General features: G+C 36.8%; 1 protein-coding gene across 6 annotated transcripts in view; it reads left to right on the top strand.

The window, feature by feature from the left end:
- Cntn4 (contactin 4) overlaps positions 1-17,205 on the top strand; it is a 1,007,992-nt gene that overhangs the window by 487,340 nt on the left and 503,447 nt on the right. For 5 of the 6 annotated variants that reach the window (XM_042273735.2, XM_042273733.2, XM_042273730.2 and 2 more), the window contains one exon: positions 7,042-7,189. In XM_042273735.2, coding sequence (XP_042129669.1) covers positions 7,135-7,189 — 55 coding nt within the window. In that variant the 5' untranslated portion in view covers positions 7,042-7,134. Of the gene's footprint in view, positions 1-6,985; positions 7,190-17,205 lie in introns of all 6 variants that reach the window. The other variant, XM_076567485.1, reaches the window with a different exon arrangement.

The following is a 17,205-nucleotide window of genomic DNA, read 5'->3' on the forward strand; positions in this document are numbered from 1 at the left end:
TGATAAGTTGTCAGGGTTGAGTGCCACATAAGAATGAAGATTTGTAGTTAGAGAACAAAGTTAATACAAAAGAGAGTGTTAAATGATCTGACTTAAGAAACATGAGTTTTCAGTATCCAAGAACCTTTAAGCCAGATGATATAACCATAAAACACATAGATTACCTATACTTCTTATTTAATTATAAGCTAATTTGTATGATCACTTATCTCGTCTACCCTGGTAAGTTTAAAATGTTTTATGAGTAGAGGCCTTGACCTTTGTAATTTGTACATGACTATTTGCATTACTGGCTTTACTTAAAAAATGTCTGTTGATTGACTGAATTTTAAGATCAGACTACATCCTGTTTTTCCATCTATATGTTAGGCACATTGCTTTCTGTGGAATCCCATTTTTCTACATGTTTTCATTTATGTTCACTGCTTTTCCACCACTGTGATTGACAGCACCCCTCAGTAGCCAATTGTAGAGCTAGAAAGCAATCAACTATACAATACAACTTCAAATGAACGTCTTTTAAATTCATGAATTAAAAATGCCAGTGCTCTCAATAAATAATAGTTAGAGAGAAAACCAAAGTTCCTGTTGTGCTTACACATGTGGGAGAAGCATTCTGAATTAATGCTTGGGAACTGTGGCCTTCTGACAAAGACTCAGCCCTAAAATACATGTTATGCTTTGTATGGTGAATGCTATACACATTCTATCCTTTAGCTTACTGATAGTCCAGCTTGGCTTTGGCAGAGGACAGCATAAAAAGCAGAAGTAGAGGACAGAGTCACCATCAGAACATGATGTCAGACTTTAAAAGACATTTTACTTTCTAAAAAAGAGCTCATTGCTTATAGTAAAATGTCAACTACTTTAGTATGAAGACATGGATTTGAATAGAGCCTGTATTGATTTCTGAATATTTGACCTTGGAAAAGTTCCATACGCTCTCATATTCTAATTTTCAAAGCTGTAATTCTATAAAGGACAGTGCTACCTGACCTCAGAGTGGTTGCAAAGGTTTAAATGGGAAGTGAATATAAAAACACAGTACATCCAAAAAAGATGTTAGGTACATTTATTCTTCCATTTACATGCCAACTGTTTAGTGACTCCCTTTCTGACAAGTAACTATTGTTCTATGTGTCTATTAAATATCAAAGGAGAAAACAAAGAGCCATTCCTTCATAAATTTAAGAACTCAGTTTGATGAGGTGCAAGGAGGTGGAAAAAGCTAAATTTGAATCCGAGCCTAAGCAACAATAAGCATTCACAAACCATTCTGGTTTACCTTTAGAATGCCCTCTGGTAGCAGATAGAGGTGGATGTGTGATTTCCAACCTACAGAATATCTGACACAATTAGCTCTCCCCAAACCACATGGTTCATGAAAAAAAAAAAACAAAAAAAACAAACAAACAAACAAAAAAAAAAAAAACCAGAAGAAATGTGCTTCATTTCAAATCCAGCATTTTTCTGCTTTGTCTTCATGATTAGAGACCTTGAAAACTGCATTATAAATTAAAAGCATACTTAGTAATTGGAGACATAATTACTTTGTTGACTAGGAGAGAAAAAGAGAAGAAATAAATTAAATATCTGTTGCTCTAAGCGGTGGCTTGGACCGCAGATCTCCACACAGGGAAGTCAGCTGATTGGGATCCTGTCCCTCTAGCTCTATCCCTGTCGCTCTAGCTCTGCGCTTGCCCTTCCAAAGCAAGTATGTAAGTCTACGCGTGTAGAAGTTGTTCCTGAGACACAGGTCATGATACCCAGTATTTTATGTTGTTTCTGTGGATCCAAATTCAGGTCCTCATTCTTGGGAGAAAAGTACTTTTCTGATGGAGCTAGCTTTCCTGCCCAAGTTCAAAACGTGTAATATGCCACAAAGACTGATGGGAAATTGGCACTGGACTTAGCAACTTTTTCCTTTCGTATTCTCAACCACAGCTTGTTTCCAGCTGTCTTTAACAAGGATGACTTCTAAGCCATCTCTAGGACAGTACCCATGCTGAGAGGATCATGTATTTTCTCCTTAATCTTTCCAATAAGCTCCAAATTTGTGTATTTTTCCAGTTATTTTTAGATGAACCATGCAGCTGGAGAACTATAAGTTCAAGATGAGAGCACATGCCGGTGTGGCAGGGTGAACTTTTTACTCTTTTGTATCTCTACAACCTGACACTGTCTGAGATCCATTTCTTGACTGTTGATTTTCCCAGTAGAGATTAGAAAGCTTTTGCCCCATTATTTGATGGTTAAGATTGATTCATGCAGCCTCTCTGAAGTACATTTTTGAAGACCTTGCCCCGTCGATTTCTGGATACCTTCCTCCCTTTTATTTTTCTGCCTTCACAACTTTCCTTAACAGACTCACTAGATGCTTTGTGTGGAATTATAATTACTGGTTTATTTGACTTTCACAAATAAACTGGAAGCTCACTGAAGACCAGGGCCTGCCTTTCTTGTCTCTGCATACCTACCACTTATGTCCCCACAACATGCACTGAATCAGCACCATTTGAATGCCAACATAATTTTAATTTAACCAAGTGCCACATGGCTGGGCTGTGAGCATACAGTCCCGGAAGCCAAGGCTCTCAATGATAGTCTGAATCATTCTTTTGTAGTTTCTCCAGTGGTTTATCCTTGTGTACAATTACTAGTGTAGCTATTGCTTGAAGGATTGGGGGAGAATTTCACTTGGTATGGGAGTGTATATATATAAAAAAAAATGTAGACTTCTCAGTTATCCATCTCCGTCTTCCTCAGAGAAAAATAACCAAGTTCTGTTTCATTGTGCAGCATCCTCTCCAGGATTTATGTGTCAGTCCTGGAGAAGATCTCGGAGTTAGTGCATAGTATACTACCTCTGCTGCAGCCACCTTCCAATAAAGCAGAGAGAGCTCAAAGCTGCACAGGAGATCTATTGCTACCATAACTCTCAGCTTATCCTGCACCTTTCTTTTTGGCGCTGGCCAGAAAACCGAAATTGTGAAACTTTCTATCCTGCACCGCAATCCCACATGAGGGTCATGAATCTCCAGCACCCTTCAGAAAACCTACTGCTTCTGATAATCCTGTCCACTAGAAAAATGACTGTCAAGGACACCATTATTTCTGATTATTAAGGGTGAACCTTATCACCCGAATGTAAATAAATGCCTACACTGTTCTTGAATTTCTCCATCTTTAGAATCTTAAGCTCTTCAAAGAATATGCCCTGTAAATAGTATCATTATCATGAGCTAAATCTTGGTCTTGTAACTGGATACATTTCCTAAGCTGGTTTTAATTGCTCCTAGAAACTGCTTAACATTGTAGATCAATCTCTAGATCTGAGATGACATTACTCTGGCAAATTAATTATTAATACCCTGATCACTCTCTTTAGACATTAATAGTTTTCATTGATCAGCACATCCTGTTTATCCAAAATGTCCTAATCACCATTCATGTTATAAGAGTATCTGAACACAACCAATTAGAGACACAAACCTCTTTCTGCCACATCAGCAAATCACAGGTCAAGGATCTCTCTTGTCTTCACAATGTATTAACTCTGGTTCTACCACAGGTGGATCTATTTAAGGCCACAAAAGAGGGATGAGTTCTCTAATGATGAGAGCTCCTTTTCTTTTGTCTTTTTGACAGACATTAAGGTTTTTCATTGGCCAGGTATAGTAAATTAATCCTAAGAGCACATTTTTACAGAAGCCTGTATTTGCTCACAGTGTGTCTGTCATACATGAGAATGAAATAAGAAACTTCAGGTTATATTCAATAAAAAAAACTAGGGGTTTCCACATGTGTATATGCATTACATTTATAATGTAATTTATAATGTATATGCATATTCATATATATGTATTGAGGCTGTAGTAATTATCATATCTGGTAACTGGTGGTACTGGAAAGTTTTAAAACAGGTTTCATAGTCTTAACCAGGACATTTCTCCCAAAACGACCTTTACAGGAAGCTAAGAAGTACTTAGGACTACACAGCTAGTTACTGCCAGAGTTGCCAGTTTCCTGATTCTGGAGTTTGTTTTTGTTAAGTGGTTGTCAGGTGTATTGTAAGAGTTCTACTCTGCCTTCAGAACCGAGGTGGGGGGAGGACATCACCTTGCTAAGAGCTTTCTAAGCCAGAAAGTTTCATCCTTTCACAATAAAGGCATATTTTTTTTTTCTTTCTTTCTTTCTTTTTTTTTTTGGTTTTTCGAGACAGGGTTTCTCTATGTAGCTTTGTGCCTTTCCTGGAACTCACTTGGTAGCCCAGGTTGGCCTCGAACTCACAGAGATCTGCCAGGCTCTGCCTCCCAAGTGCTGGGATTAAAGGCGTGCGCCACCACCGCCCGGCTAAAGGCATAATTTATAGTTGATGAAGTTGTGGCTAGCTGTCTCCATTGGAGCATAAGCTCCTACAAGCAAGAGACAGTATCTTGTTCATTTAGGCAAGTCCCTTGCATCTGGAAAGCAGATGATATTCCAAATAAGTATCATGCATGGCTGTCTGCAAGATGTATGGAAGAATGTGTGGATGAGAGGAAGCACTGAGGGCATGTAGTAATCTTCTGGTAACAGTGGAGTTCGTTTAATTTTTGTCTATCACTAGATTTATTGGAAAATAGCATCACCTAAGTAAATACTTAGTTAGGTTTTGTATTGCTGATAAAACACCATGACCTTGGGGAGGAAAGTGTTTGTTTCAGAATGCAGTTCCAAATCACAGTCTATCGTTGAATGAAGTCAGGACAAGAACTCAAACAGGGCAGGAACCTGGAGGCAGGAGCTGTTGTAGAGGCCATGGAGAGATACTTCTTACTGGCTTGCTCATCATGCCTTGCTCACCCTACTTTTAAATAGAACCCAAAGACTGTCTGCCCAGGGATGGCATCACCCACAATAGTCTGAAGAATGAAGAAAATGCATCACAAGCAACTCTGCTGGGGACATTTTATCTCTTGAGATTTCCTCTTCCCAAATAACTCTAGCTTGTGTTAAACTGACATAAAAATAACCAGCACAATGGATATGTATTAGAAGATTTTGAGATTATGAAATTATTTCCGATTGGTGCAAACACATAAAGTCTTTTGCAAAAGCATTGTCTATAGCCTTTAGTGGACTAGGTTGCTAATATAGTTAGCATTTTACTATTTCTACACTAATCTGCAGATTCTGACTCATCAGTTTTTACTAAAGGCCTAGGATACTAACTACAGTTAGTAAGTTGACTCCAAGAGTATTAATTTGGCTCAATATAAAAAAAAAATTCACTTACTATGCATTTGTAAATTCTTTATTTTAATCATTTTTTAATATTTCATACATATATATGTAGAATGTGTCCTTATTAGTCTTATTCCCCACCCCATCCTCCCCATGCTATCATTCACACCAGTCTCTTTCCAAGATTCATGACATTTGAGTTGATTTTTGACCCACTTAGTTAATTAGAGGCATTTGTGTGAGCACTGGTTGAATTATCTAGGTCACTGATGGGGACAAAATAGAAGGGAGTGAGTCTCCTATTACTTAGTAGATCAGTACCAATAAGTCAGCCCTTCATCCCTGTTTATGCAAGTACATAACACACTGTGAGCCTGTTCCTCCTCATCCCTCAGTACCACCTCTTCTCCCTGGTCCCCTCACATTGGTTCCCTTTGTCCCTCTAGGCAGTTTTGCTTCTGCTTTCATGTCATCTGTACCTGTATGATTTTAAATCTCTTTGAGACAGGGATCCATGCATAAGAGGAAACAAATGATATTTATCTTTCTGAGACCAAGTTAATTTACTTAGATCGTCTCCAGTTGTATCCATTTCCTGAGAACAATATAGCCTCTTCATTCTTTTTTTAATTTCATCTTGCATTTCTCTATGTGAACCCAGGTGGGAATATATCTTTATAATTGGGAAGATATATTTCAATAGATACTGGAGTTGTGTCCTTTGGTTGCCTTTAGTTTTACCCCATTTTTTCTTCATTCAGTGAATTACCTGAGGCAGCTACTCAATGTAGAAAAGGAGGTTTGTTGTAGCTTATAGTTTTAGAAACTCAGAGTACAAACAGTTTGGTACAGACCCTGACATAACCCTGAGCTGAACAGAAGGAAAGAGTACATGCAAGAGAAAGAGACAATAGCAGATAGGAGCCAAGGGATGAGTGAGTCAGCACTTTCTGTCATAAATCACTCTTGTAAGGATTCATGGGTCCATTGAGAGCTTACCTTAATCCCTTTTGAGGACATTTCCTTCAAAGGCATAATGAGGTCCCACTGAGTCCTACCTTTCTCAGATTTCATCGTCTCTTACTTTATAACACTTTGTGCCAAGATCATGTACACGAACCTTCTGAGAGCATAACCACAAAAGTCCTATCCGTACTGTAGCACAATCTTAAAATAGAATATGGAGCACAGCAAGGAAATACATGAATTGGTAGAGTAATTGTATTTTTCCTATACAATTCCATTCTCAAAATTCAGAGTTCACCTTAAGGCCTGCAAAAGCTCACATTATTTATCTCATTCTATGGACATTTCTCCATTTAATTTTTTTTGATATATTATTTTCATGGGAAAAAATAACAAGACAGGATACTAAAGAACAGAGAGTCATCTTGTAAATCAAGGTCTCTTCTACTGCCTTCAAGTTAATTCCTACCAAATCAGGAGAGATTCTTGTTTATTACCAGTTAATACAGGGGCATACCAGCCCTTGTCCTTACCTATGTATTGTTTGAAAGAACAGAATATGAAGTGGGCTAGGCATGTTCGTCTACATTTATAATCCTGGCACCGAGAAGGCTGTGGCAGAAGAATTTGAACTTTGGAGCCAGCATAGACTGTATAGAGAAACCCTATCTCAAAATAAAATAGAATTATGAAGCTTATTTGTCTTCATATTGATAATTTGGTGTTCTTTCTTTTCCTTCCATATTTTCCACAAGTGGATTTTGTTCTTATTTAATTAAAGGTGGATATTCAGAGACCGTAAGAAGACATGGAGCCAAATCTCATTGTAATGTCTCTTCTTGTCCACAGATTAAAGGTTGCGCAAAACTTAAAAGGAGCAGAAGCAGCAGTTCTATTCACTCGTTATTGGACTTGAAACTCCTTTGACCTCGGAAACTGAAGATGAGGTTGCCATGGGAACTGCTAGTACTGCAATCATTCATGTTGTGCCTTGCAGGTAGAGTGTCATTTCAAAACTTTTTGATTTAAAAGTGCCACTGTATTTCACACTAATTCAAAAGTGGGCCTTTGCTTTAGATGGCAATGGTAAAATCCTAAGTGTGCAGGTTACTGTGGCTAGCATTTGCTGACAGTGGTGAACACACCTTCTTGCTGGTTTTTAACTGGCTCTTTTCAGGGTGCTCTGTCCAGACATCATAGCGATATTTCATCTGTCGACCTTTCCCTTTACAGCTTTTTAAGCCATTATTTAGTTTGAACATTGTTATTTTTTACCCATCCCAGGGCTCAATTACATGGAGGTGTTAGGCAGTAAATCTAATGATATAGTCAGAAGTATTGCCTATTTGTTGTCAGTGGATGGAATTTTATCTGAGTAGTTCTTTCAATCTACTCCATCTTATTAGTCTCTGATTTTCATTTCAATGCCCCTATAGCCTACTGGGAAGCAGAAAACAAAATACAGAAGGTTTTGCCATATACTCATGGGCAAAGATAGAAAAGAGGCTTTCAAAGTTCAAATGTGCCATTTATTGCTTTTTCAGTTTGCTGGGAGATTTGAGCACTTGACATGTGTGATTCAGGAGTGATACATTGTAAGTCCAGCTGGGCTGGAAATTGTTTCCTGGCTTGTATTAGTACATATCTTTCACAGTCTTTTTAAATGACTCTGATTGACCTGATTTGTTGTTCATAGTGTTAATTCCTAAAGGGACATTTGAATATTTCTGATTTTTTTTTTTTTACGTGAAGCAAATAGAGCTTTTGGATCCCTATCCTTTTTAACTGATTCATCCATTTAGATATTACAGGATAACTTGCATTGGGCAGGTGCAGGACTGGAACCTGAACAGAACATGCACACCTACTATGTTCTTGGAGTTCTAGTGATACACAAGTAGACTGCCAATTGGAGCAAAGACAGCATCATCATGTGTGGGTCCCTCACTTCATGGCAGGCACACTCCTAAGTATTTGTTTTTTTAACTCATTTCATTCTTACATTAACCCTAGGAGGTAAGTATTTATTAGGTTTTTTTATTGCAATAGTGGACAATAATTAATTAATCAAGAAGTGAAAAAATCATTGAAATTCATAAATCCTGGACTTGAGACTTCTATGTCTCAAAATCAAGAAAACTAGTTTTGAACACCATGAATTACATTCTTTTAGTGGGATTGTTGATTTTGCCAGGCCATGATTGAAATTCACCCCTGAAATTGTGCTTTGCATTCTTATTTGTTTTAGAACCTCTAACTATCTTTTATTTATTAATTGTTTACTTTATTATTTTACTGGTGTATTGGTTGTTTTAATTTGTTGTTTATTTATAATTCTTTTAATACATTTTCTTCAAATTCCAATTTTAACATTCTTGCCTGGGTTGGATATACAACATACTCACTCTTCCATGACTTATGAACATTTTGGAATCCTTTTTATTTTAGATATCATATTTATCTCCCTTATGTATTCAGAGCCTAAACCTTCCACCGTCTTAACAGTATAACACAAACTGCACACATCAGCTGGATTTCTCTGATACTTAATTCCCTAAAGCCCTTGACTGAGGTCCTGAAATTTTATTTATCATAATGACTGTGCACAGATATCCTCTAAACTATATAAGACTAAATAGATTTCTTAACTTTACCAGAAGAAATGTATGCATTTCATCCAGTGTTCTTTAGGAGTTATCAAGAAATTAAAGGGTACAAAATCAGAAAGATACAAAGCTTTTCAATTGTGTTTTGAAAGATTTGCAGTCTCAACCCAACAATGAATGTATTAATATTTCCCTACCATATGCCTCTTTCATAGTACATAAAGTCAGGCTTTAATTAATGTTTTTGTTTTCTTGCTATTTGTCTTGATTTCACTAATTTCCATAGCACTCGACACTCAATGCTGAACAGATTTCTTCAACTGCTCATTTTCATCTTTCTGTGTAGCATCCATATTTTCTATACTTCTTTAGCCTTAAATTTCAGAATAAATTGGCAAGGACAGTATGTATGCTTATATTTACTATAATTATCACTTCTCAAATATCCCCTTTCCTGATCATTTTCTGTTCCAAATATATAACCAGGCTACATGTGCCTAGGACAAATCCTTTAATATTTAATCATTGTTCACTGCATTGATTGGTGGTTTTTAGTTCTGTGTGTTTTCTTTATTTTTTCTATGAAATCATAGGCTCAGTCTCCAGTGATAATTCAAAAATACAAAAAAAAAAGAATACTTGTAGCAATCATCTAAAAGTTGAATTGCAAAGTAATTTACCTTATTTTGCATCTCTAAAGCCATTCAAATCTGGGATGACAATATTATACTTTCTAAAAGAGCCAGGAAACCATCAGATTGGCACCACATAATCAGGAATGGTAGTGACTATGAAAAAAATCAACATTGGCTTGTAGTTCTGTGTGTGTGTGTGTGTGCATGTGTACTTGTACCCATAGTGTTTGACAATTTATTCACAATTTCATGGAATTTCAGTATCATAATATTAGTGAATCAAATTAAGATGTGTCTTAAAGAGACAAGATTTGTGCAAAGAACCACAAACTGGTATGTATGCTTGATGCAATTCTTACCTGCTACTTTGCAATTATTTTCCCCCTAAAATTTGATTTTCTTGTCATACAGAAATGATATCATTTACAATTGGACTGTAGGGTCAAGAATATACCTTTACTTTACCTAAGATTTGGTCTCTATTATTATTTCAATGTGTCCCACAATGTTACATAATCAATGATATTTTCATGACAACTATAGATGAATTAAAGCAGCATTGTTCCTTTTTTGCTCACAGCTTTTATTTCCCCAATTTCTTAATTTTTTTTCAGATCACTTATCAGTATCTGCAGAATATTATTTTAGAATTGTGTTGTTTTAGAGGCTAGTATCAGCTGTATTGGTTTAAGAGTTTTTCCTTTTAGTTCACTGCTACATACACAGCATCTAGGGGCATAGCACATAGGGCTAATATTGATTGAATGAATGGTCCATACTGGCCAGTGACATAAAACAGAGAGGGAGATGGAGAGATGAGAGAGAAAGAGAAGCAGAGAGCCAGAGAGAGCCAGAAAGAGACCAAAACACATATTTCCAATTTCAGGCTCTAGTGTAGCTATAGGATACTATGGGGTGCTCTGAAATTGTCTTTATTATAGCTCTAAGAGTGCGTATCCTATGAAGCTTACCCCTACATGTATTTTTAAATTAGAACCGAATGTATGTATAAAATATTAAAATTGCCTGGTATTGTTTAGTATCCCTGGAAGTCTGTATCATATGTTCTTGGTCCAATAGCCTGTTACCCATTCTGACTTCAGTTACAGCTCTAGTGGCATTTTTCTATATTTCTCTGCCTCAAGCCATTCTCGTACATCATAAGCATGGGGAACCATGAAACTAACCCTGTCCTTGGGGGCAGTTCTCAGCCAATGGAGCATGACAGTCCACAAATAAATGACTCAGTCTTCTGTTATTTGGAGAGTCAATTCTTAGGCAGTCTTTTCTTGCAGTGCCTTAGGAATCCCCAATAGGAAAAACCCCAAATGCCCACAGTAGCAACTTCTGCCTTTCCGTTCTTTACTCTTGGATTTTGGAATTGCCTCCAGATAAATTAACTGTTTAGACATTCTTCTCTCAAACTCTGCTTTCAAGAGACTGCAAACAGTAACATATGCACAACAATCAAGAGAAGACAGATACCTAATGTTGTCCATATCAGTAATTAGGAAGACACAAGGCAAGAAGCACAGCTTTGCCAAATGTTGGCAGAGCTGACTTCATATGTTGATGCATATATGCCTAAGCATGCTTGTACTTAAAGAAATTCATGCACACACAACTATAAAGTTAACTCTATAAAGAGTTAAACCTATAAACGTCTAGGTTGTTCAACTGGATAGCTTCACTCTTTCCACTGTTTACTAGTTTTATTGTATACCAGATGTTGGACAAGCCATTTTGCCTCTCATGGATTCAGTTTACACCTCTGTGTAATGAGAGACTGGAACAGATGGTCTTTAAAGAACCTCTTTCAACTCTAAAAATTTACAATTCTCTCCATATTCGTGGTTTGAGATACAAATATGTATGATGATTTGGTTAGAACAAAGTCTAAGATTTTATTCAATTAATAGGAAATTTCACACAGGTCATATGCTTTACAACATGTTCCCAATTCTGTTCACATTGGCAGAGTTTGAAAGAAATAATAAAATGGCTAGGCCATGTGTGATGTGCAGAAAGAGGTGTGAAGACTTAAAAAAAAAACCTCTATGAATGTGTAAAAATATAAGCTTGGTACAGTCTGAAATCATCTTGGTTTCAGTGAGGCTAAATTTATACTCCTCTCTGTTTGCCATTTACCAACTTCAACAGTTGTCTCTTTTTGAGAATATTGTTGATTTGTGTACACACACACACACACACACAGAGAGAGAGAGAGAGAGAGAGAGAGAGAGAGAGAGAGAGAGAGAGAGAGAGAGAGAGAGAGAGAGAGCGCTATGCTGCTGTTATAGCTGCATCTGAAGGTAGGTGATGGAGAAAGGACCTGGATAATCCATAGGAGAAATATTCTAAGATGAGTCTGAGATTGGTGAGTATTCATAAACTTGGAGCAAGAAGGGATCTTCAGTAGAATAGTGAGTTATAGGGATGCAGCTTGAATGTGTGATAGTAAAAATGATAACCAAAGGTCAAGACCTGAAGTAAGAACACACGAAATAAAGTTCCAGGTGTGTTTCTGAAAGTTCTTTTTAGGATTAGAAAGCCTTGGTCCCTGCAATAGAAGTGGATTGTCTGTGTTTCTGGCTGACTACAAGCCCGGAATGTAAAAATACTCAATTGAAGTTACCCATATTTGTAGGTAGAACTGATGATCACATTTTTGACACTTTATCAAAATGTTACAGCACAGCACTAAACCAGAAAACATCTTGACACCTCATTCTTTCTTCATTATATCTCTATAGTCTCAATAGGAAGAGATAATGCACAAGAGTGAGTTGTAAGGCTTGATCTCACAGTGCAACCAGGTATATTTCACTCTCAAAGACTTTCCTATTTTTCCTCAGATAAAACAGAAAAAGAAGCAATAGCCTAATAATTCCAGTTCTAAACAGATTCAGTAGTAGTTTGGATTAGAAATGACCTCCAATATCCCAGCCACATGAACACTGGAGTCCCAGTGTTGGCACTGTTTGGGGAGGTTTAGCAGGTGTGGCCATGCTGGAGGAAGTACATCACTGTGGGTGGATTTTGAGACTTGAGTCACATTCAGCCTATTTTCTCTGCTTTGTGCTTATGGTCAAAGATGTGAGTTCTCAGCTTCCTGCTGCAGCCTCCATGCCTGCTGTGAGCTGTCATGCCTATGCACTGTGGTGATGATAGAATCTTGGCCCTCTAGAACTATAAGCCCAGTCTATAGATTGTCTTGGTCATGGTGTTTTATCACAGCAATAGACAAATAACTAATACAGATGTTTAAACCAACTGTGACTTGTGGTCTCATAGAAATACATATTTAATTAAGATCAAAAGAGAGCAAACTGAATGCTAATTTAGTTACTTCAAACAGAGTCCTGCAGTGACATCGTATTTGATTATTTCTCTAAGAAAGTATGCTTGCAATCGTGTTGATGGAGTTCTAAACCTAGATTCCTGATTCCTCCATGCTCTCTCATAATTATGACCATGACATAAAGCCCAATTAGTACAAAGATTAAGCCCAGAAGAATGCTAGTGGTTATGTTAAAGAAAACAATGGCTACAGAGATAAAGAATTTAAGACAAAAAAAAAAATATGTCCTCCACCCAGGAAAAAAGGAACAGCAAAAATAAAACATTTTTCAGTGATGAGTTTTATATTTAAATAATTTCATAATGGAAAATATTAATCAGTAGTAAAGATGAGGTAAATAGATCAACTAGCACCGATGTTTTTGCCCATAGGTATGGATATATAGCAGCAGTCACATAAAAAATTATTAGAACAATCAATTTGAAACTTTTACTAAAGCAAACTCCTTAATGACTTCATTAGGTATGCTCAGCTAGGCTAGACACCTTAACTATAAATAAAAGAAGAATTTACTGAGAGTGTCTATGATATATCATGGGTAAAAAAAAGGGTGATAGAATTGTGATGAATAAAATGAATTAAAGATAGAATGAAAGGATACAAATGAAAATATTAACATTGTATGTTGTTAATATTGTTTGATCAATGCTTCTTGTTGAAATGTGAGTCAATGATGCTGCTTTATTCAAGATGCAGAAATTGGAATGGTCCATAACTGTGAGTTTCATGAAAAAAAAAAAAAAGCAAACACCACCTAGGAAATTTAGTAGAGCTGACAGTTAAGACCATTAACTCTGCAGTTACTTAAAGTCTAATGTTTCTTAGCTATGTTATCATGGGAATCCATCCCCTGGGTCATGGGTATTATTATTATTATTATTATTATTATTATTAATTATTTTATCTAATTTATAAAGTGAACAAAACTATTACATTTCCTCTGGCATTTATGAGGACTGGGCTCATGGTTATATACTTTGCCTGTGAAACAGTTTGAGTTTATTATATTGCTAGTGTGCATTTAGCATTCATAGCTTCATCCAACATATGTTCAATGACCTACAAGGGCTGAACTCTAGGAACGTAGGTTGTTTCTAAATTAAACAGTTCTAGCATGCAAATGATGCTAAAGTTGATGGTGATGATGATGGTGATGGTGATGATTATGATAATGGTGGTGTTGGTAGCATTGGTGATGATGGTATGATGAGATTGCTGATAGTAGTGATCAGTTTCTTGGCACACAGGTTTCTGGTCCTTCTTTAAAAGTTGGAAGTTTGTGTTCCAGGATTTATAGCACATCTGTTTCTCCAAATGTTTTCAATGTGACTTTACATAATGACAATATGGTAAATATATATGAATACAAAATACTTAAGGTGTGTTAATGTGTGTGTGTGTGTGTGTGTGTGTGTGTGTGTGTGTGTGTGTGTGTGTGTGTTTGTGTGGTGTGGAGTCCTCAGAACAGTGACTGCCTGACTGCCTTCATACAGAGGACAGGTATCTGATGCTGAGTATGAAGCAGCAGCAGAAACAACAGAATATCAGTGATTATCAAATGTTTTCATGTAGGCCAAGAAACATTTAGAGTCACCCTCTTACCCTTCGGGACAAGTACCAGTTGGAGACATGCACCTCAGGTTGGCACTAGGAAGAGCTGGTGGTGATAATTTTTATCATTGGAACCCATAAAGTAGTTAGGTTTCAAGAGGGCAGAAATTCCATCAAAATTCTTAAAATTCCATAATGATTAAAAAATTTTTTAGATGGAAGTGCACCCTGAGTATCAATATTGCTTAACATTTCTGACAGCTCTTCATCACTGTCTCTGACCTACCAGTGGGTACTGTATAGCCCTGTGATATCAACTTTATGATGGAATATGGAATACTACTTCTTAATTTCAAATAGAAACAGAAATGTGTTGTAGCATATTTAGATGTATCCCTTGAGCATACAAATCGAATACAATTGCACATCATTTTAGCAAATGATAATATATATTATTAGGTATGAATTCTGTACTTTGGGAGATAAAATAAGTTTTCATAGTTTACAAAACCTCTAGTGGATTGCCAGATTGTTCCGTGTTTTCTCAGAGTAATCAAGCATACTTTCCCTTAAGGAAGATGACATTATTTTGTTTGGAAAATAATTGACTCTGAGGGAGAGAGCTCACTACCTCAGATCCAAATTAAGACTTATTTCAAATATTTTCATTTCTAAAGCAGTTTGAAAAGTGTCATAAAAGAAACCCTCTCTAAAGTTTTTATAAATTAGGCTTTCACATAATGCTTGAGCCCCCTTGAGCACATGAAATATGACCAGTACAAAATTTGAGTCAGCACCTCAGAACCCCCCTAAGGGGTTGCTGCGAACTGTGGGGCCTGAAACAGCAAAAGATTACTGTTTTCTGGTGCTTAGGTTGGCAATCTGAACTCAAGGTGCCTACATGTTGTATTTTCCTGGGTGATGGAAACAAATGTCTATTTACCCCAGGTAGGGCACCAACAACAGACCCCCCAGACATAATTCCACTAAGATCTAGCTCATAGAAATAATAGGTTAAAGGGATCACTTACAGGATGAGTTAAAGACTCATGGTGACATGCTTGAGTTAAAGACTTAACGTGACTTTCTGTGAAAGTTCACTGCAGCATGGGTAAAGGCTCACTCAAGCTTCATTCTTGGCCCTCCCTGCACAGAGCCATCTGTCCAGAGCCTCTTCTATTCCAACAATTACTTTTTTTATATGCATGTGTATGAGGACTTGTGATCCTGGGAACTCTGCTTCCTGGTTTTATGTTTCCTTAGCTTATGATCCTGCTCCTCCTAGGAGGGAATGTTTCTGTTTGGAGGAAAATGCTAAATACCACATGGCCATGGCCATTCTGAAAATGACAGATCCTGTCTTTCCCCTTCCTGTGTCTGGCTGTGGCAGTGATCCTAAGAACTTTGTGGCTTAGGGATGCATCACTGGAATTATCTGACCCCATCTGTACTTCTCTCTCCCTCCCTCCCTCCTCCTCCTCCTCCTCCTCCTCCTCCTCCTCCTCCTTCTCTCTCTCTCTCTCTCTCTCTCTCTCTCTCTCTCTCTCTCTCTCTCTCTCTCTCTCCCTTTCTCTCTCTCTCCCTCTCTCTCCTCTGTCTGCTTAGGATATTGAATGCAAAACACCTCATTAGTATTTTCATATGATCATGTATTGGAATTATTTTTTTGGTTTATATAAAATAAAGCTTTGCCTCATTCATTTTTCTTTTTGCTTTAATGTGAGAACTTGGGAAACTTAAAATTACAGATGTGCATTGTTTTGAATTTCTAATGAACAGTAAGGACTTTGAAGATAAAGACTCTAAGAAAGCCATAAAATCATAAAATGGCCAGAGAGATGGCTCAGTGGTTAAGAGCATTGAATGCTTGCCCTTCCAGAGGTACTAAGTTTCCTTCCCAGCCCACATATCAGATGGCCCATAATTGCCTGTAATTCCAGCTCCAGGAAATATGACACTGACTTCTGGCTTCTGTGAGCACTTGTACACACAAGGTATACTCTCATACAGATACATAGACATGCATGTGCATAAAAAATAAAAAAGAATATTTTGTAAAAAATAAAGAAAACATATGTAAATATTGTAGACTGTGGGACATATTTGCACATACACACACACACACACACACACACACACACACACACACACACACACATATATATACACATACATTCATATGGAGAGAGAGAGAGAGAGGTTTTCATCACAGCCTATGAATCACCTTCCTAAAGTAAAGAATACCTGACTTGTATATAAACAAAAAGATTGAAACAGTGAAAATTGGGAATTTTTTAAAGGCCTTTCCAGAGATATATGAACAGCACTGAGAAAAAAATCCATACTCAATGTTCAGAGCAGTATTATTAATAAGCTCCATAAAATGGGTGGAATTTGGATACTCATCATTTGATAAAAGAATAAACAAGATACAGTGAGTCCATACAATAAAATACAGTTTATTGATAACAAGTAAAAAATGGTGTCATATATATAGCAGCATGGAAGTACCTTGAAAACTTTATTCTAAGTGGACAAAGCCACACCCAATGGTTTTATGTTATAGTACCCCATTTATTTGAACCCTTAGACACATAAATCCAAAGAGAAAGTAAGTTTGTACTTGTTCAAGATAAGACTAGAACAGGATTAAAAGACTGATTCTTGTCTATGTGATTTTTTTCTTAGGATGATGAGATTAATCAAGGATTAGATAGTAGTTGTGTGCACAACCCCATGAGTTAACTGTGCATTTCAAAGGATTAAATTGAATGTTGTTTGTATTATCAATAAATTTGTCTTTTAAATGTATCTGACCTCAAGCTTTCTTCTGTTGCTCTTGCTCCATAAAATTGCCTTC

This window comes from Peromyscus maniculatus, chromosome 3, assembly GCF_049852395.1.
Source record: "Peromyscus maniculatus bairdii isolate BWxNUB_F1_BW_parent chromosome 3, HU_Pman_BW_mat_3.1, whole genome shotgun sequence".
In the NCBI taxonomy this organism is placed as follows: domain Eukaryota; kingdom Metazoa; phylum Chordata; class Mammalia; order Rodentia; family Cricetidae; genus Peromyscus; species Peromyscus maniculatus.